The 22,733-nt window shown below is 36.0% G+C and overlaps 1 protein-coding gene across 1 annotated transcript; it reads left to right on the top strand.

The window, feature by feature from the left end:
• The first annotated feature begins 19,434 nt into the window (after nucleotides 1-19,434).
• LOC125247299 (zinc finger protein 239-like) lies at nucleotides 19,435-21,058 on the top strand. Its single transcript, XM_048158558.1, has one exon. The coding sequence runs from the start codon at nucleotides 19,958-19,960 to the stop codon at nucleotides 21,056-21,058; it is 1,101 nt and encodes a 366-aa protein (XP_048014515.1). The 5' UTR covers nucleotides 19,435-19,957.
• The last annotated feature ends 1,675 nt before the right edge of the window (nucleotides 21,059-22,733 follow it).

The following is a 22,733-nucleotide window of genomic DNA, read 5'->3' as shown; positions in this document are numbered from 1 at the left end:
AATAACTGTTACTGAATGTCAAAGTTTGAGATCTGTGAGGAAAATATGATGAATTGATTCAGACCTGAGCGATTTTGTGTTCGTTTGTGTGATTGTTTCATGTTTTATAGTGATAATAACTGTTACTGAATGTCAAAGTTTGAGATCTGTGAGGAAAATATGATGAATTCATTCAGACCTGAGCGATTTTGTGTTCGTTTGTGTGATTGTTTCATGTTTTATAGTGATAATAACTGTTACTGAATGTCAAAGTTTGAGATCTGTGAGGAAAATATGATGAATTCATTCAGTCCTGAGTGATTTTGTGTTCGTTTGTGTGATTGTTTCATGTTTTATAGTGATAATAACTGTTACTGAATGTCAAAGTTTGAGATCTGTGAGGAAAATATGATGAATTCATTCAGACCTGAGCGATTTTGTGTTCGTTTGTGTGATTGTTTCATGTTTTATAGTGATAATAACTGTTACTGAATGTCAAAGTTTGAGATCTGTGAGGAAAATATGATGAATTCATTCAGACCTGAGTGATTTTGTGTTCGTTTGTGTGATTGTTTCATGTTTTATAGTGATAATAACTGTTACTGAATGTCAAGACAAATTATAAAGTTTGAGATCTGTGAGGAAAATATGATAAATTGATTCAGACCTGAGTGATTTTGTGTTCGTTTGTGTGATTGTTTCATGTTTTATAGTGATAATAACTGTTACTGAATGTCAAAGTTTGAGATCTGTGAGGAAAATATGATGAATTCATTCAGACCTGAGTGATTTTGTGTTCGTTTGTGTGATTGTTTCGATGTTTTATAGTGATAGTAACTGTTACTGAATGTCAAAGTTTGAGATCTGTGAGGAAAATATGATGAATTCATTCAGACCTGAGTGATTTTGTGTTCGTTTGTGTGATTGTTTCATGTTTTATAGTAATAATAACTGTTACTGAATGTCAAAGTTTGAGATCTGTGAGGAAAATATGATGAATTCATTCAGACCCGAGTGATTTTGTGTTCGTTTGTGTGATTGTTTCATGTTTTATAGTGATAATAACTGTTACTGAATGTCAAGACAAATTATAAAGTTTGAGATCTGTGAGGAAAATATGATGAATTGATTCAGACCCGAGTGATTTTGTGTTCGTTTGTGTGATTGTTTCATGTTTTATAGTGATAATAACTGTTACTGAATGTCAAAGTTTGAGATCTGTGAGGAAAATATGATGAATTCATTCAGACCTGAGTGATTTTGTGTTCGTTTGTGTGATTGTTTCATGTTTTATAGTGATAATAACTGTTACTGAATGTCAAAGTTTGAGATCTGTGAGGAAAATATGATGAATTGATTCAGACCTGAGCGATTTTGTGTTCGTTTGTGTGATTGTTTCATGTTTTATAGTAATAATAACTGTTACTGAATGTCAAAGTTTGAGATCTGTGAGGAAAATATGATGAATTCATTCAGACCTGAGCGATTTTGTGTTCGTTTGTGTGATTGTTTCATGTTTTATAGTGATAATAACTGTTACTGAATGTCAAAGTTTGAGATCTGTGAGGAAAATATGATGAATTCATTCAGACCTGAGCGATTTTGTGTTCGTTTGTGTGATTGTTTCATGTTTTATAGTGATAATAACTGATACTGAATGTCAAAGTTTGAGATCTGTGAGGAAAATATGATGGATTCATTCAGACCTGAGCGATTTTGTGTTCGTTTGTGTGATTGTTTCATGTTTTATAGTGATAATAACTGTTACTGAATGTCAAAGTTTGAGATCTGTGAGGAAAATATGATGAATTCATTCAGACCTGAGCGATTTTGTGTTCGTTTGTGTGATTGTTTCATGTTTTATAGTGATAATAACTGTTACTGAATGTCAAAGTTTGAGATCTGTGAGGAAAATATGATGAATTCATTCAGACCTGAGCGATTTTGTGTTCGTTTGTGTGATTGTTTCATGTTTTATAGTGATAATAACTGTTACTGAATGTCAAAGTTTGAGATCTGTGAGGAAAATATGATGAATTCATTCAGACCTGAGCGATTTTGTGTTCGTTTGTGTGATTGTTTCATGTTTTATAGTGATAATAACTGTTACTGAATGTCAAAGTTTGAGATCTGTGAGGAAAATATGATGAATTCATTCAGACCTGAGTGATTTTGTGTTCGTTTGTGTGATTGTTTCATGTTTTATAGTGATAATAACTGTTACTGAATGTCAAAGTTTGAGATCTGTGAGGAAAATATGATGAATTCATTCAGACCTGAGTGATTTTGTGTTCGTTTGTGTGATTGTTTCATGTTTTATAGTGATAATAACTGTTACTGAATGTCAAAGTTTGAGATCTGTGAGGAAAATATGATGAATTCATTCAGACCTGAGCGATTTTGTGTTCGTTTGTGTGATTGTTTCATGTTTTATAGTGATAATAACTGATACTGAATGTCAAGACAAATTATAAAGTTTGAGATCTGTGAGGAAAATATGATGAATTGATTCAGACCTGAGTGATTTTGTGTTCGTTTGTGTGATTGTTTCATGTTTTATAGTGATAATAACTGTTACTGAATGTCAAAGTTTGAGATCTGTGAGGAAAATATGATGAATTCATTCAGACCTGAGTGATTTTGTGTTCGTTTGTGTGATTGTTTCATGTTTTATAGTGATAATAACTGTTACTGAATGTCAAAGTTTGAGATCTGTGAGGAAAATATGATGAATTCATTCAGACCTGAGTGATTTTGTGTTCGTTTGTGTGATTGTTTCATGTTTTATAGTGATAATAACTGTTACTGAATGTCAAAGTTTGAGATCTGTGAGGAAAATATGATGAATTCATTCAGACCTGAGTGATTTTGTGTTCGTTTGTGTGATTGTTTCATGTTTTATAGTGATAATAACTGTTACTGAATGTCAAAGTTTGAGATCTGTGAGGAAAATATGATGAATTCATTCAGACCTGAGTGATTTTGTGTTCGTTTGTGTGATTGTTTCATGTTTTATAGTAATAATAACTGTTACTGAATGTCAAAGTTTGAGATCTGTGAGGAAAATATGATGAATTCATTCAGACCTGAGCGATTTTGTGTTCGTTTGTGTGATTGTTTCATGTTTTATAGTGATAATAACTGTTACTGAATGTCAAAGTTTGAGATCTGTGAGGAAAATATGATGAATTCATTCAGACCTGAGTGATTTTGTGTTCGTTTGTGTGATTGTTTCATGTTTTATAGTGATAATAACTGTTACTGAATGTCAAAGTTTGAGATCTGTGAGGAAAATATGATGAATTCATTCAGACCTGAGCGATTTTGTGTTCGTTTGTGTGATTGTTTCATGTTTTATAGTGATAATAACTGTTACTGAATGTCAAAGTTTGAGATCTGTGAGGAAAATATGATGAATTCATTCAGACCTGAGCGATTTTGTGTTCGTTTGTGTGATTGTTTCATGTTTTATAGTGATAATAACTGTTACTGAATGTCAAAGTTTGAGATCTGTGAGGAAAATATGATGAATTCATTCAGACCTGAGTGATTTTGTGTTCGTTTGTGTGATTGTTTCATGTTTTATAGTAATAATAACTGTTACTGAATGTCAAAGTTTGAGATCTGTGAGGAAAATATGATGAATTCATTCAGACCTGAGTGATTTTGTGTTCGTTTGTGTGATTGTTTCATGTTTTATAGTGATAATAACTGTTACTGAATGTCAAAGTTTGAGATCTGTGAGGAAAATATGATGAATTCATTCAGACCTGAGTGATTTTGTGTTCGTTTGTGTGATTGTTTCATGTTTTATAGTGATAATAACTGTTACTGAATGTCAAAGTTTGAGATCTGTGAGGAAAATATGATGAATTCATTCAGACCTGAGTGATTTTGTGTTCGTTTGTGTGATTGTTTCATGTTTTATAGTAATAATAACTGTTACTGAATGTCAAAGTTTGAGATCTGTGAGGAAAATATGATGAATTCATTCAGACCTGAGCGATTTTGTGTTCGTTTGTGTGATTGTTTCATGTTTTATAGTAATAATAACTGTTACTGAATGTCAAAGTTTGAGATCTGTGAGGAAAATATGATGAATTCATTCAGACCTGAGTGATTTTGTGTTCGTTTGTGTGATTGTTTCATGTTTTATAGTGATAATAACTGTTACTGAATGTCAAAGTTTGAGATCTGTGAGGAAAATATGATGAATTCATTCAGACCTGAGTGATTTTGTGTTCGTTTGTGTGATTGTTTCATGTTTTATAGTAATAATAACTGTTACTGAATGTCAAAGTTTGAGATCTGTGAGGAAAATATGATGAATTCATTCAGACCTGAGCGATTTTGTGTTCGTTTGTGTGATTGTTTCATGTTTTATAGTAATAATAACTGTTACTGAATGTCAAAGTTTGAGATCTGTGAGGAAAATATGATGAATTCATTCAGACCTGAGCGATTTTGTGTTCGTTTGTGTGATTGTTTCATGTTTTATAGTAATAATAACTGTTACTGAATGTCAAAGTTTGAGATCTGTGAGGAAAATATGATGAATTCATTCAGACCTGAGTGATTTTGTGTTCGTTTGTGTGATTGTTTCATGTTTTATAGTGATAATAACTGTTACTGAATGTCAAAGTTTGAGATCTGTGAGGAAAATATGATGAATTCATTCAGACCTGAGTGATTTTGTGTTCGTTTGTGTGATTGTTTCATGTTTTATAGTGATAATAACTGTTACTGAATGTCAAAGTTTGAGATCTGTGAGGAAAATATGATGAATTCATTCAGACCTGAGTGATTTTGTGTTCGTTTGTGTGATTGTTTCATGTTTTATAGTGATAATAACTGTTACTGAATGTCAAAGTTTGAGATCTGTGAGGAAAATATGATGAATTCATTCAGACCTGAGCGATTTTGTGTTCGTTTGTGTGATTGTTTCATGTTTTATAGTAATAATAACTGTTACTGAATGTCAAAGTTTGAGATCTGTGAGGAAAATATGATGAATTCATTCAGACCTGAGCGATTTTGTGTTCGTTTGTGTGATTGTTTCATGTTTTATAGTGATAATAACTGTTACTGAATGTCAAAGTTTGAGATCTGTGAGGAAAATATGATGAATTCATTCAGACCTGAGTGATTTTGTGTTCGTTTGTGTGATTGTTTCATGTTTTATAGTGATAATAACTGTTACTGAATGTCAAAGTTTGAGATCTGTGAGGAAAATATGATGAATTCATTCAGACCTGAGTGATTTTGTGTTCGTTTGTGTGATTGTTTCATGTTTTATAGTGATAATAACTGTTACTGAATGTCAAAGTTTGAGATCTGTGAGGAAAATATGATGAATTCATTCAGACCTGAGTGATTTTGTGTTCGTTTGTGTGATTGTTTCATGTTTTATAGTGATAATAACTGTTACTGAATGTCAAAGTTTGAGATCTGTGAGGAAAATATGATGAATTCATTCAGACCTGAGTGATTTTGTGTTCGTTTGTGTGATTGTTTCATGTTTTATAGTAATAATAACTGTTACTGAATGTCAAAGTTTGAGATCTGTGAGGAAAATATGATGAATTCATTCAGACCTGAGTGATTTTGTGTTCGTTTGTGTGATTGTTTCATGTTTTATAGTGATAATAACTGTTACTGAATGTCAAAGTTTGAGATCTGTGAGGAAAATATGATGAATTCATTCAGACCTGAGTGATTTTGTGTTCGTTTGTGTGATTGTTTCATGTTTTATAGTGATAATAACTGTTACTGAATGTCAAAGTTTGAGATCTGTGAGGAAAATATGATGAATTCATTCAGACCTGAGTGATTTTGTGTTCGTTTGTGTGATTGTTTCATGTTTTATAGTGATAATAACTGTTACTGAATGTCAAAGTTTGAGATCTGTGAGGAAAATATGATGAATTCATTCAGACCTGAGTGATTTTGTGTTCGTTTGTGTGATTGTTTCATGTTTTATAGTGATAATAACTGTTACTGAATGTCAAAGTTTGAGATCTGTGAGGAAAATATGATGAATTCATTCAGACCTGAGCGATTTTGTGTTCGTTTGTGTGATTGTTTCATGTTTTATAGTGATAATAACTGTTACTGAATGTCAAAGTTTGAGATCTGTGAGGAAAATATGATGAATTCATTCAGACCTGAGTGATTTTGTGTTCGTTTGTGTGATTGTTTCATGTTTTATAGTGATAATAACTGTTACTGAATGTCAAAGTTTGAGATCTGTGAGGAAAATATGATGAATTCATTCAGACCTGAGTGATTTTGTGTTCGTTTGTGTGATTGTTTCATGTTTTATAGTGATAATAACTGTTACTGAATGTCAAAGTTTGAGATCTGTGAGGAAAATATGATGAATTCATTCAGACCTGAGTGATTTTGTGTTCGTTTGTGTGATTGTTTCATGTTTTATAGTGATAATAACTGTTACTGAATGTCAAAGTTTGAGATCTGTGAGGAAAATATGATGAATTCATTCAGACCTGAGTGATTTTGTGTTCGTTTGTGTGATTGTTTCATGTTTTATAGTGATAATAACTGTTACTGAATGTCAAAGTTTGAGATCTGTGAGGAAAATATGATGAATTCATTCAGACCTGAGTGATTTTGTGTTCGTTTGTGTGATTGTTTCATGTTTTATAGTGATAATAACTGTTACTGAATGTCAAAGTTTGAGATCTGTGAGGAAAATATGATGAATTCATTCAGACCTGAGTGATTTTGTGTTCGTTTGTGTGATTGTTTCATGTTTTATAGTAATAATAACTGTTACTGAATGTCAAAGTTTGAGATCTGTGAGGAAAATATGATGAATTCATTCAGACCTGAGCGATTTTGTGTTCGTTTGTGTGATTGTTTCATGTTTTATAGTGATAATAACTGTTACTGAATGTCAAAGTTTGAGATCTGTGAGGAAAATATGATGAATTCATTCAGACCTGAGCGATTTTGTGTTCGTTTGTGTGATTGTTTCATGTTTTATAGTGATAATAACTGTTACTGAATGTCAAAGTTTGAGATCTGTGAGGAAAATATGATGAATTCATTCAGACCTGAGCGATTTTGTGTTCGTTTGTGTGATTGTTTCATGTTTTATAGTGATAATAACTGTTACTGAATGTCAAAGTTTGAGATCTGTGAGGAAAATATGATGAATTCATTCAGACCTGAGCGATTTTGTGTTCGTTTGTGTGATTGTTTCATGTTTTATAGTGATAATAACTGTTACTGAATGTCAAAGTTTGAGATCTGTGAGGAAAATATGATGAATTCATTCAGACCTGAGCGATTTTGTGTTCGTTTGTGTGATTGTTTCATGTTTTATAGTGATAATAACTGTTACTGAATGTCAAAGTTTGAGATCTGTGAGGAAAATATGATGAATTCATTCAGACCTGAGCGATTTTGTGTTCGTTTGTGTGATTGTTTCATGTTTTATAGTGATAATAACTGTTACTGAATGTCAAAGTTTGAGATCTGTGAGGAAAATATGATGAATTCATTCAGACCTGAGTGATTTTGTGTTCGTTTGTGTGATTGTTTCATGTTTTATAGTGATAATAACTGTTACTGAATGTCAAAGTTTGAGATCTGTGAGGAAAATATGATGAATTCATTCAGACCTGAGCGATTTTGTGTTCGTTTGTGTGATTGTTTCATGTTTTATAGTGATAATAACTGTTACTGAATGTCAAAGTTTGAGATCTGTGAGGAAAATATGATGAATTCATTCAGACCTGAGCGATTTTGTGTTCGTTTGTGTGATTGTTTCATGTTTTATAGTGATAATAACTGTTACTGAATGTCAAAGTTTGAGATCTGTGAGGAAAATATGATGAATTCATTCAGACCTGAGTGATTTTGTGTTCGTTTGTGTGATTGTTTCATGTTTTATAGTGATAATAACTGTTACTGAATGTCAAAGTTTGAGATCTGTGAGGAAAATATGATGAATTCATTCAGACCTGAGCGATTTTGTGTTCGTTTGTGTGATTGTTTCATGTTTTATAGTGATAATAACTGTTACTGAATGTCAAAGTTTGAGATCTGTGAGGAAAATATGATGAATTCATTCAGACCTGAGTGATTTTGTGTTCGTTTGTGTGATTGTTTCATGTTTTATAGTGATAATAACTGTTACTGAATGTCAAAGTTTGAGATCTGTGAGGAAAATATGATGAATTCATTCAGACCTGAGTGATTTTGTGTTCGTTTGTGTGATTGTTTCATGTTTTATAGTGATAATAACTGTTACTGAATGTCAAAGTTTGAGATCTGTGAGGAAAATATGATGAATTCATTCAGACCTGAGTGATTTTGTGTTCGTTTGTGTGATTGTTTCATGTTTTATAGTGATAATAACTGTTACTGAATGTCAAAGTTTGAGATCTGTGAGGAAAATATGATGAATTCATTCAGACCTGAGTGATTTTGTGTTCGTTTGTGTGATTGTTTCATGTTTTATAGTGATAATAACTGTTACTGAATGTCAAAGTTTGAGATCTGTGAGGAAAATATGATGAATTCATTCAGACCTGAGCGATTTTGTGTTCGTTTGTGTGATTGTTTCATGTTTTATAGTGATAATAACTGTTACTGAATGTCAAAGTTTGAGATCTGTGAGGAAAATATGATGAATTCATTCAGACCTGAGTGATTTTGTGTTCGTTTGTGTGATTGTTTCATGTTTTATAGTGATAATAACTGTTACTGAATGTCAAAGTTTGAGATCTGTGAGGAAAATATGATGAATTCATTCAGACCTGAGTGATTTTGTGTTCGTTTGTGTGATTGTTTCATGTTTTATAGTGATAATAACTGTTACTGAATGTCAAAGTTTGAGATCTGTGAGGAAAATATGATGAATTCATTCAGACCTGAGTGATTTTGTGTTCGTTTGTGTGATTGTTTCATGTTTTATAGTGATAATAACTGTTACTGAATGTCAAAGTTTGAGATCTGTGAGGAAAATATGATGAATTCATTCAGACCTGAGCGATTTTGTGTTCGTTTGTGTGATTGTTTCATGTTTTATAGTGATAATAACTGTTACTGAATGTCAAAGTTTGAGATCTGTGAGGAAAATATGATGAATTCATTCAGACCTGAGTGATTTTGTGTTCGTTTGTGTGATTGTTTCATGTTTTATAGTGATAATAACTGTTACTGAATGTCAAAGTTTGAGATCTGTGAGGAAAATATGATGAATTCATTCAGACCTGAGCGATTTTGTGTTCGTTTGTGTGATTGTTTCATGTTTTATAGTGATAATAACTGTTACTGAATGTCAAAGTTTGAGATCTGTGAGGAAAATATGATGAATTCATTCAGACCTGAGTGATTTTGTGTTCGTTTGTGTGATTGTTTCATGTTTTATAGTGATAATAACTGTTACTGAATGTCAAGACAAATTATAAAGTTTGAGATCTGTGAGGAAAATATGATGAATTCATTCAGACCTGAGCGATTTTGTGTTCGTTTGTGTGATTGTTTCATGTTTTATAGTGATAATAACTGTTACTGAATGTCAAAGTTTGAGATCTGTGAGGAAAATATGATGAATTCATTCAGACCTGAGTGATTTTGTGTTCGTTTGTGTGATTGTTTCATGTTTTATAGTGATAATAACTGTTACTGAATGTCAAAGTTTGAGATCTGTGAGGAAAATATGATGAATTCATTCAGACCTGAGTGATTTTGTGTTCGTTTGTGTGATTGTTTCATGTTTTATAGTGATAATAACTGTTACTGAATGTCAAAGTTTGAGATCTGTGAGGAAAATATGATGAATTCATTCAGACCTGAGTGATTTTGTGTTCGTTTGTGTGATTGTTTCATGTTTTATAGTGATAATAACTGTTACTGAATGTCAAAGTTTAAAGTTTGAGATCTGTGAGGAAAATATGATGAATTCATTCAGACCTGAGCGATTTTGTGTTCGTTTGTGTGATTGTTTCATGTTTTATAGTGATAATAACTGTTACTGAATGTCAAAGTTTGAGATCTGTGAGGAAAATATGATGAATTCATTCAGACCTGAGTGATTTTGTGTTCGTTTGTGTGATTGTTTCATGTTTTATAGTGATAATAACTGTTACTGAATGTCAAAGTTTGAGATCTGTGAGGAAAATATGATGAATTCATTCAGACCTGAGCGATTTTGTGTTCGTTTGTGTGATTGTTTCATGTTTTATAGTGATAATAACTGTTACTGAATGTCAAAGTTTGAGATCTGTGAGGAAAATATGATGAATTCATTCAGACCTGAGCGATTTTGTGTTCGTTTGTGTGATTGTTTCATGTTTTATAGTGATAATAACTGTTACTGAATGTCAAAGTTTGAGATCTGTGAGGAAAATATGATGAATTCATTCAGACCTGAGCGATTTTGTGTTCGTTTGTGTGATTGTTTCATGTTTTATAGTGATAATAACTGTTACTGAATGTCAAGACAAATTATAAAGTTTGAGATCTGTGAGGAAAATATGATGAATTCATTCAGACCTGAGCGATTTTGTGTTCGTTTGTGTGATTGTTTCATGTTTTATAGTGATAATAACTGTTACTGAATGTCAAAGTTTGAGATCTGTGAGGAAAATATGATGAATTCATTCAGACCTGAGTGATTTTGTGTTTGTTTGTGTGATTGTTTCATGTTTTATAGTGATAATAACTGTTACTGAATGTCAAAGTTTGAGATCTGTGAGGAAAATATGATGAATTGATTCAGACCTGAGTGATTTTGTGTTCGTTTGTGTGATTGTTTCATGTTTTATAGTGATAATAATTGTTACTGAATGTCAAAGTTTGAGATCTGTGAGGAAAATATGATGAATTCATTCAGACCTGAGCGATTTTGTGTTCGTTTGTGTGATTGTTTCATGTTTTATAGTGATAGTAACTGTTACTGAATGTCAAAGTTTGAGATCTGTGAGGAAAATATGATGAATTCATTCAGACCTGAGCGATTTTGTGTTGGTTTGTGTGATTGTTTCATGTTTTATAGTGATAATAACTGTTACTGAATGTCAAAGTTTGAGATCTGTGAGGAAAATATGATGAATTCATTCAGACCTGAGCGATTTTGTGTTGGTTTGTGTGATTGTTTCATGTTTTATAGTGATAATAACTGTTACTGAATGTCAAAGTTTGAGATCTGTGAGGAAAATATGATGAATTCATTCAGACCTGAGCGATTTTGTGTTGGTTTGTGTGATTGTTTCATGTTTTACAGTGATAATAACTGTTACTGAATGTCAAAGTTTGAGATCTGTGAGGAAAATATGATGAATTGATTCAGACCTGAGCGATTTTGTGTTCGTTTGTGTGATTGTTTCATGTTTTATAGTGATAATAACTGTTACTGAATGTCAAAGTTTGAGATCTGTGAGGAAAATATGATGAATTCATTCAGACCTGAGCGATTTTGTGTTCGTTTGTGTGATTGTTTCATGTTTTATAGTGATAATAACTGTTACTGAATGTCAAGACAAATTATAAAGTTTGAGATCTGTGAGGGGAATTGATGTGAATCGATCTCAAGTGTTGCTGCTGCCATTTTATTTATACTCTTTTAACGTCTTTGGCAGATCAGATGTGTTAGTTACTTTACTTTAAATTATACTGGAACAGATACTGTTAAATACTTTACAATGAGCCTTTAATAAACCATGTAAGACATTTTAAATCAATACTTAAATGTTATTTGAATACGGTTTTACAATGTAAACATTAGGCTAACTATTGCTTTGTGGTGTTCTTTATTTCTCAAGTTTTTATGATCATTATCAGTTTCAGTACAAAACTAACATGTTAATGATCTTATTACATTGCAGTTATTGCAGTTATTAGAAAATCCAAATATGTTAAGATGAACATATTATGTTGTAATATTAAGCTGAATGTTATTAGTGTTTGTTCTAAGACCGTTCTTAGATGCACAATTTAGTATAAAAACATTTGCTTCCTTTTGTTTTGTGCAAATGTAATATTGTGTTTATTTTGTGTAGACCTAACCATCTGATTTATCTCATATAGGATGCATTTGGTTAAAGGAACACTTCACTTTTTTTTTGAAAATAGGCTCATTTTCCAACTCTTTAGAGTTAAACAGTTGAGCTTTACCGTTTTCGAATCCATTCAACCGATCTCCAGGTCTGGCGGTGCCACTTTTAGCATAGCTTAGCATAGTTCATTGAATCTTATGAGACCGTTAGCATCTCGCTCAAAAATTACCAAAGAGTTTCGATATTGTTCCTATTTGAAACTTGACTCTTCTTTAGTTACATTGTGTACTAAATCCAACGGAAAATGAAAAGTTGCAATTTTCTAGGCCGATATGGCTAGGAACTATACTCTAATTCCGGCGTAATAATCAAGGAACTTTGCTGCCGTACCATGGGTGCAGCAGGCGCAATGATACACGCAACCCACTTCCTGCCACTAGGGGTCTGGACCGGCCTGTTGCCATTGTGGGGACCTGGACCATTTTATTGACAGGTGTCCTATGATGGAGGTGGGGACATTGTTATTGTTTTAGGAGAGAAAGAAGTGTCTAAACTTGTTAAATCATAAAAATCAACAACATGTATCTTAGATACAGGCTACAACTGAATGTAAGCCAATAATAAAATATTTAAAAATGTAACACAATTCTATACAAAAATGTGAAAACAAGGCATCATACAGTGAAAAAAGCAATTATGTTAAAATTTGATGCAGCAAGTAATGTAAAAACCAGACACTATTTCTGTTCAGAGTTAAAACTCAAGACCCAAGATTTTCACACTTTCCTAAACTGCAAAGCAAGGAATACATATCGGTTGCAACAGGTGCAACGCCTAGCACAGCAAAAAGCAAGTAACCTTTGTTATACTAAACTAATAACCCTTTTAACTCATACATGGCCCCAATGTTCAAAACCACAACAGGAAAACCTTTGTTCATTCAGTCAGACACAGGAGAATTTGCAGGCGCCTTGCTCGTCAAAAGTGTTGCAAGTCCTCCTGTGATACAAGTTAGATCAGCATGAAAGTTATTCAAAGCAAAAGATTTTTTAATCAACGAAATCAATTTCACATTAATTCTCTGTTGTTGTCTAAGCAACCTAATTATCTCCTTGGCTGTAGGGCTGATATGCTGTTGTCTAAGGGTAGCAGCTCTTCGCTTGCATTGCCTTTTTCTCCATCTTCCGGAAAAGCTTAGCCTGTTGTCGTTGGATTCCTTGTTGAATCAAAGCATTCATATTAATTCTAAGTTCAGTTGGTCTGCATAAGGGTCTGTCAGCAGAACAGACTTTACTCGGATTTGGGCTATCAGGATTTTGATCTTGATAGGCCGAATATGAAACAATACAGTATCAAATAATTAGTTTTATCTTGTTTTATATATATATAAACTCACACACTAGACCATGACAAAGACATGAGGCATGTGCCCCAGGTGATCAGCACCAGGGAGAGGAGCATCTGCTGTGAGATTCAGCTTCTCTTCCCACAGGGCTTGTCCAAAAGCAGAGGCAGCAAGGGTTCCTCCATCGCTGTTCCGACCAAAAGCTCCAACATCCACCACCCTAAAAAGATACCTTGCATCCACAACCACCAGAAGTACAAGAAAGTATGTTCCCTTGAAATTAAAATACTGGGAACCTGAATGGTGCCTGGATTACCACATGCTTCCCATCAATTGCACCCACACAGTTGGGGAAGTTCCACCTCCCCTTGAAGCCAATGGTAATCTCCTGCCAATCAGCAGTCTTTGGTACAGGCAAAAAGTCTCAAATGGACTTGGACACATCTGGCACAATTCCTGCCACATTGGAGATGCCCACTCTGTAACTTGAAGCAATGGTGGTGTAGGAGTCACCAGTTGCCAGGTATCTGAAATTAATGACATTATGGCATTCAGTAAAATCTAAACCGCAAAACTTTTAACCTCAAATTAAGAAACTGGTGTGTGGGCGGGAGTGAGATAAAGATGTGACCACGGAACTCATGCAAAACATAGCCGACTATGTATGTAGCCTATGAAATAAAAGGAGTAGTGCTGTCATATCGGTTTGTGTTTACAAAATATTTGTGTATTGTGTATAATTATGTATATTCAATTCACATTTATTTGTATAGTGCTTTTCACGATACATATCATTTCAAAGCAGCTTTACAGAGAATGCATCTCAACATCGCAATTTAAATAATGCAGTTAGCAAATAATGTAATAATTTAGGCAATTTACAATCACTGTTAGCAGTTATATATAAATACACACTTAATGAATCATCACTCAGGCTGGGATCCATTTGCATGCTTTTATTAAACTGTGCGTAGTCGTACAGGCAAGGTAGATCAGGGGCAGACAGGAATAACAGGGCAGACAGAATCGTAATCAGGGACAGGCAGAGGTCAGGGCTGGCAGATAACACTCACAGAACAATATCCAAAGCACAGGTCAAGGGACAGGCAGCAGAGGTTCGTCAACGGTAAACAGGTTCAGCAACAGGTAATCAGACAATGAAATAATGCTCAGAATTGTACACCACGGCAATACAAGACTTGGCGTCTTAGTGTTGTGTGTGTGAGTCCTTTATAGTCCACTAAACAAGGTACAGCTGGTGGGTAATTAGTCCAAGGCAGAGGCTGATGGCAAATGTAGTGTGTGTGTCAGTATTCGGGTGAAGGCTCCCTCCTATGGTCAGAGGAGGGAATCACGAAGTTCGTCTCTGTGACAGAGCCCCCCCCGCAAGCGCCTCATGGCGCGAGGAGGCAGACGGCGCCAGGGTGTACCGCGAGGTCGAGGGGCTGGTATTTCAGGGTGGTCCTGGTGGAATTCCTCCACTAGATTCTGGTCGAGGATATCATCCACGTTGACCCACGAGCGTTCCTCAGGACCATAGCCCTCCCAGTCGACTAAGTATTGCAGGACCCTTCCTCGGCGCCTTGAGACCAACAGCTCCCAGACTCGATAGGCCTCCTTGCCTTTGATCATGACGGGTAGGGGGCCCTGGTCACCGGACACCTCCTTGCTGGGACCATCGGCAGGCTTGAGCAGGGACATGTGAAAAGTGGGAGAGATACGGAAATGTTCAGGTAATGACAAACGGAATGATACTGGTGTTATCTGATGGGTGATTTGAAATGGACCAACGTACCTTGGACTAAGCTTTTTACAGGGTGTCCGGAGGCGCAAGTCCCTGGTGGACAGCCATACCCTTTGGCCTGGGCAGTATACAGGACCTGGTCGACGATGGCGATCTGCTTGTTCTCTGGTTCGACGGACAGCATGCTGCAGATGAGTGTGTTCTCTGTTCCAGGTAGCCTCACTTCGATTCATCCAATCGTTTATGGCGGGCACATTGGTGGGTTCTCCAGACCATGGGAACAAGGGAGGCTGAAATCCTAGGATGCATTGGAAGGGTGTCAGGCCGGTGGCTGGTTTGAGCAGGGAGTTTTGGGCGTATTCAGCCCATAGAAGATAGCGGGCCCAGTCGTTCTGGTGACGGTTGCAGTAGGAGCAGAGGAAACGTGTAAGCTCTTGATTGAGGCGTTCGATCTGACCGTTAGACTGTGGATTATGGCCAGAGGTGAGACTGAGGTTTATATTGAGGGCTTGACAGAATGCAGACCATAAGCGGGACGTGAATTGGGGACCTCGGTCGGAGACAATGTCCTCAGGCAGTCCATATATTCGGAATACCCAGTTGCACAGATGTTCCGCAGTTTGCATGGCAGTGGGGAGTTTGGGCAGAGGAATGAGACGGCAGGCTTTGGAGAAGCGGTCGATGACGGTGAGTATGGTGGTGTACTGGTCAGATGGTGGGAGGTCAGTGACCTCAGGTGACAAGCTACGCAATTAGCGGACAAGCTACGCAATTAGCGTTCATAACCACTTGCGATTCATCTGCGATTATGAACGCGATATTGCGTAGCTTGTCCGCGAACATTTGAAAGCAGGTGATGGACATTTACCGCTAATGGGAAATGTAGTGTGTGTGTGTGTGTGTGTGTGTGTAATTTTTCGGGTGAAGGCTCCCTCCGATGGTCAGAGGAGGGAATCACAGAGTTCGTCTCTGTGACACACACATTCTATATAACACACACACACACACAAACACACATATATACATACATATAAAACGTTATATGTATATATGTCTGTGTGTGTGTGTATTATATAGAATGTAAATAAAGATATATATGTTACATATAAATATATCACATTATAGACAGCACTTAAAAGTAGTAGATTTTATTTCAATATAAATCACCAACCTCCGGCAAATTGCCATATGCTGCATTGAAGAAATTGGCTCTTGGTAACTTAACACTCTGAGGTCTAAAAACGCACCGGCGCGTTTTGCAGGTTTTTTTTCACATTGAGATTAAAATACTCTGTCATTTTTTGTCATAGAGACATAAGTAATACATCAATTGAAACTATAGAATATCTGTATACCCAGAGTAAAAACAAAATGTTGTGCTTTTTGTAAAATAAAGAAAACTAACATGATGCGTGACTCTCATCTCCCTCTGAACGAAGTCCAATCTGATAGTTCTCAGAAAATGAAGTGTAACTTAGTGAATACTAATCACAAAAAATTCATACTTATGTCTAACAAAACGTTGAAATGTCAGGTTTTAAATCGTGCAAGTCAAATCGAAAACAAACATTCTGTGTTTATGTAATCTGTATGAAAAGAGAGCCATGTCAGAAGTCCGTGATTCAGCTCATTACCCACTAATGCGGCCACGCCCACGGAGCCAGCGCTATTCACAGGCAAATTCAGAGACAACACATGCATTCATCATCTCAATCGTGTATTTATTGCCTTGAAAATTGTTTATCTGGATGAAAAAGCCATGGTTAGCGATCTCTGGAAGACATTCAGTAAATTCCTGTTTGTTTTCTTCTATTGATAAGTTTTAAGTGAGTTTTTGTTTCTTTAGCGCCCTCCGGCTGTAGTATGAATTGGTAAACACCATTCATGGAATATCGTCTTCTTCTTAGGTGAATTTGTGGACTAAAATGCACAGAGCGCCCTCCGGCTGCAGTATGAATTGCAAACACCAGCGCTCATAGAGATAACAATGAATATTAAATAAAAATAACTCCTCTGTATAGAAAATTGACATAAACATATGAGAATCCTATATTTCTCCAAATGTGCATGCTTTTAAACTAAAAGCCTATATTCAGACTCTTTGCATCACAGAAATACATTATATTTTAAAGTATAATATAAAACCATTATTTTATATTGTAATAAAATTTTTCTGTATGTTTCATATACCATGATGAGCTTGAGACATCACAGAAGTTTTTTTTCACAGCCTACCTGACTGAAATGCCTCATTAATATGCAAGTCTTTTCAGGTCATTACTATTCAATTCTTTTGTCTTCACAGGTGAGAATGAGCCATTATTCATGGAGATTCACGCCTCCTCGCATACCGTGTTCTTGGCAAAAAGTGTCTTACAAAAACTAAATCAGTATATTGTTATAAATGAAAGAGTAGTCAGCATAATTTTTTACATAATTTTGAAGCAAAAACTCTAGTCTACAACCTTCAATACCCAAAAGTCTTGTGAACACAGATTTAATATACTTTTATTGGCCTTATATCAGTGACTTAAGTTTTTTGTTTTTTCAGTAACCACGCATAAACGTTATTCCTTCAAAAACACAAACATGTACACACATGTTCCTCACATATTATGGTAGCCTAGTTTGTGCTGAATACAGTGTAATGACACTTGTGTCATTAATATGTTTATGAACAACTGAAAAAAGCACAAATGTCAGGGCATGTCAAAACTTCTCCAGGCCCCAAATCAGCCTCAGACTCCAGAGGGTTAAGTAGATCCTTGAGATTCTAGGTCCGACTCTGCCCAGCAAACTGTCGAACTGCTCCCTACTGAGCCAAAAGTACACCTGGAACTGGTCGCTGTGGAAACGGAGCTCCTTCGCAAGCCTGAATTTCCCAAACTGTTCTCTGGACCTGAGGGTTTCATGCACCCACAGCCTCCTCTTTCTTCTTCTTCTTCTTACTAGCAGGGCTAGTGCTATCGCTCACTTCTTAGCACGGGACAGATGCATATTTTGCTGTTAACTGACAGGTGGAACAACAATCAAATGACTAGACGTTTAGATCTCCCGCTGAAAGTTTTGAAAACTCTACCCACTTTGCTCTGGCCAGCGTTGCTCAAATAGCTTGTGTCTGAAGGGCTGCACTGAACCCAGTGTACAGCCCAGCGAATACTGCATCCTGTGTGAAAGGGTCTTAACGCTCTACTGGGTGGTTGTTCCGCTCGCTTGATAAATAAACGACAGCTCATACAAAATGCAGCAGCTAGAGTTTTTACCAGAACTAGGAAGTGTGACCATATTAGCCCAGTTCTGTCATCACTGCATTGGCTTCCTGTTAAACATCATATAGATTTTAAAATCTTGCTAATTACTTACAAAGCACTAAATGGTTTAGCTCCCCAGTACCTGAGCGAGCTCTTAAATCATTATAATCCTTCACGTTTATTGCGATCTCAGAAATCAGGCCAGTTGATAATACCTAGAATATCAAAATCAAACGCAGGCAGTAGATCCTTCTCCTATTTGGCACCTAAACTCTGGAACAATCTTCCTAGCATTGTTCGGGATGCAGACACACTCTAAAAACACATCTCTTTAACCTGGCATACACATAACACATTATCAATTTATATTTTCAAATCCGTTAAAGGATTATTAGGCTGCATAAATTAGGTCAGCCGGAACCGGGAACACTTCCTATAACACCAGATGTACTCGTTACATCAGAAGAAGAATTGCATCTATGCTAATATTAGTCTTTCTGTTTATCCCGAGGTTTACCATAGTCATCCGGATCTGGGCCGTATCCAGGTGAGACCAAGGACCGGCGCCTTGACACGACCACAACGCAGCCCTGAAGTATCAGCAGAGATCGAGTCAACTAGATCATCCACTGTGAAGACATCATCGACACGACAGCCAGTAGCACAGTTCCTCAACAGACCGTCCATACCGACGTGATGAATACGATCCTCAACTGGATGAAACTGGAATAAATACTTTGAATGTTGCGATCCTATCGGACTTATGATCGCAACCTGAATCGTAATAAAGCACTGTTCTCCAGAGGAGAACTGGCCCCCCGACTAAGCCTGGTTTCTCCCAAGGTTTTTTTTTCTCTCCATTTTAACACCTATTTGCCACCTGATGTCACCTGTTGGAGTTTGGGTTCCTTGCCGCTGTCGCCTTTAGCTTGCTTAGTTGGGGACACTTGACATTTGACTTGACTTGATCTGCCTGTATTGTCACTATTTTCTTTAAGAGCTGCTGTGCAGCCAAAATTATATACCAGTTATCAATGTAAAGATGCTTTGATACAATCTGCATTATAAAAAGCGCTGTATAAATAAAGGTGACTTGACTTGACCTTCACAGAGTAAAAATTTAAATCAATATGCACTGGAACTGAGAACAAAACTCCACACTTTGGGGCAGCTATCTATGGAGAATTTGTTACAGGTTCAGGACAAACAAAGCCTGCTGTTCAATAGAGGAACCAATTTATGTTAATTTTCACTGGGAGATAAAGTGCTTGTATTACTTCCAACTTTGAGCTTTAGATTAGTTGCAAAGTGGCAAGGACCGTTTGTGGTCACACAGCAATTCAGGGATCTCGATTATCAGGTGGTGTCAGATAGGAGCAGGGCACGTCAAATTTGTCACCTCAGCCTCCTAAAGAAAATGAATGAGGTGCAATCAGTGGTGCTGATGACGGTAGTGAGTGGAGAAGAGGATCTTGGGCCAGAAGTAAGCACCAAAACTTAATCTCTTGCGTTGGCACCGGGAGGAGATCATCTCTCGCCCTCCCAGAACTCTGATGTGGCCAAGTTGCAAGCAGAATTTGCTGATGTGTTCTAGACCCTACCTGGTCTAATGAATCTCATGAATGAATCATCATTCATGATTCATTTCACTTCTATGTCCTTTCTCTTCATATTCCTCTCTTTGAATTGGTTTAATGTACTGAAAATGAAATTGACATTTTTTTCTTTCTTTTCAGACCTAATGGAAGAGAATGAGGAGAGTGAAGAACTGAGTGAAGTTGAGGAGAAACATCATGTCAAACCTGGAGAAAAACATTTGAGTCGCTCAAAGACTAAAAAGACATTTATAAAGAGAAGAGACAAGATTCATATGAAAGTTCACACTGGAAAGAAGCCTTATGTATGCCATCAAAGTGGGAAGAGTTACAGTCAATCATCACAACTAACGACACACGTGAGAATCCACACCGAAGAAAAGCTATTTGTATGTCATCAGTGTGGGAAGAGATTCATAGCCAAAGACTATCTTAAGCTTCACATGAAGATCCACACTGGAGAGAAGACGTACACATGTCATGACTGCGGAAGTAAATTTCTTAGGGCATCACACCTGAAGAAACACCTGACAGTTCATACGAAGGAGAAGCCACATTCATGTTCTGTGTGTGGAAAGAGTTTTTCGCAGCTGTGTAGTTTACAAGAGCATGAGAAACTTCATAATGGTGTGAGAGAGTACATGTGCTTTGAGTGCAAGAAGACTTTTACTTCAGGAAGATATTTAAAACTGCACCAGAGAATTCACACAGGAGAAAAACCTTACAAGTGTTCACACTGTGACAAGAGATTCAGTCAGTTAGCAAATCTGAAAACACATGAGAGGATCCACACTGGAGAAAAACCTTACAAGTGTTCGCACTGTGACAAGAGATTTAATCACTCATCACATATGAAAACACATGAGAGGATCCACACTGGAGAAAAACCTTACAAGTGTTCAAACTGTGACAAGAGATTCAGTGCGATAGCAAATCTAAAAAGACATGAGAAGATCCACACTGGAGAAAAACCTTACAAGTGTTCAAACTGTGACAAGAGATTCAGTGTGTTAGGAAATATGAAAAGACATGAGAGGATCCAGAGTTCATATTTATGTGCTGAGAAACAAAACCCACTTTTCCATCATCAGGATGTACGGTTCAGAGATTGGTAAGGCACGCTTCCAGTTGTTTCTTTTTTTTCACATTCATTTGTATAGCGCTTTTCACGATACATAGAGAATGCATGTCAACATTACAATTTAGAGAATGCAGTTAACTAATAATGTAATAATTTAGGCAATTAATTTACAATAATTTTTAGCAGTTTAATTGAAGGTAGAAGTAATGAGCTCCTGAAAATAATAAATTACATATTAACAATAATTAGGATATATAGAAATTTGGGAATGTGCATATTGTTTGATGTGCATGTGATCACCCATGTGATCATAAACTCCACCCTCTTACAACACTTAGCAGAATCACCTCAATTATGTATTAAACTTGGATTGTGATTTTGTGGGCCCTTGGGTGGGTGGAGGGAAAAAGACCTGGGAAAAATGTTTTATGTTCGGATTCCACTGCCATACTAATGGCAATAAAGGGTAGGAAGAGTGAGGCCAGACCAGATTTAGTATTAGAAATTCTTGTTGCATTGAATAGGGATATAAAATTGGGATACACGGTGGGTTTTATGTGGGCTCCGGCACATATAGTGATTCATGGGAATGAAGAGGCTGATGAGATGGCAAAAAAAGCTACACACAAGAGTGAAGTTGATTTGAATATAATGTGTATGGAAGAGCTGAGTGCAGGAGTATTGTTGTAGGAAACCCCCCATCAGCCCAAAAACAGAATCCGACGGATTCAGATTCTGACTGATTTTGGATCCTGGGCGAAAATTTAATGCGTGTATGTCTTTTCAGCACCTCTGTGAAGTTCACTTAATTTTACTCCTTTAATCTGACTCCAATTTCAAATGATTATTACTCTTAGGTTGTTTAAAATTAGAAATTAATCATTGGTTATGTATTCATTTAGATATTTGATTATTCTGGGTATCCCATACTTTTAATTATTCATTCATCATGGACCCATGTCGCTTAGTCACACTCCCCAGGTTTGCGTGGATCTCACAGACACAAATTCGCCAGTTCTGATTCTTAGAGGGTGCAGAGTTTACTAATGCATTTAAATGAATAAAATAATAAAAAATAATAAATAATAAATGCATAACATCAATTGCTCAAAGAAATGTGTATACACAGTGATGTGTGAGTTTCTTCAAACATTCACCCATCTCTGCATGGGGGATCTGGCTACAAAAGATCCCACATGACTGCTCTGCACTTTATCTTATATACACAGACCAGAACAAAAGGGTTGTAAATATTTACTACACCAACACCTGTTTTGGGGGGAGTGCAATGGTGGAGTTTCAGATATCTTGAAAAGACACCACCCAAAAGGAGGACATAATTCTCCTTAGTTTTCAATCTTCCTCATAATACCAGTGATTGCTGTGAAACTGAGACCATTTTACCAATACATTTAAAATGATACCAAACATGAAGGGAATAAACAATAGATACACCAGATACATTATACATCTTGGAGAATTTCAGTGACTTGAGTCAGAGGGAAAGGAAGGAGGCTTTGTGTGGGGACAACTATGTCAGAAAGAATGGGAGGAAGGGAATAAGGGCAGGCGTTGTTTTTCAATTCAGCCTACATTAATGCACACATCATTCACAAGATTAGAGAGGTTGGATAGTGTGATGTTCATAAGATTAAAATTGGGACATTGTGCACTGAATTATGGGCTGGCAATGGTTGGCAAGCATCAAG

This window comes from Megalobrama amblycephala, linkage group LG1, assembly GCF_018812025.1.
Source record: "Megalobrama amblycephala isolate DHTTF-2021 linkage group LG1, ASM1881202v1, whole genome shotgun sequence".
NCBI classification, from domain to species: domain Eukaryota; kingdom Metazoa; phylum Chordata; class Actinopteri; order Cypriniformes; family Xenocyprididae; genus Megalobrama; species Megalobrama amblycephala.
Note: the sequence above shows the minus strand (reverse complement) of the source record. Positions and strands in the feature narration are given on the sequence as shown.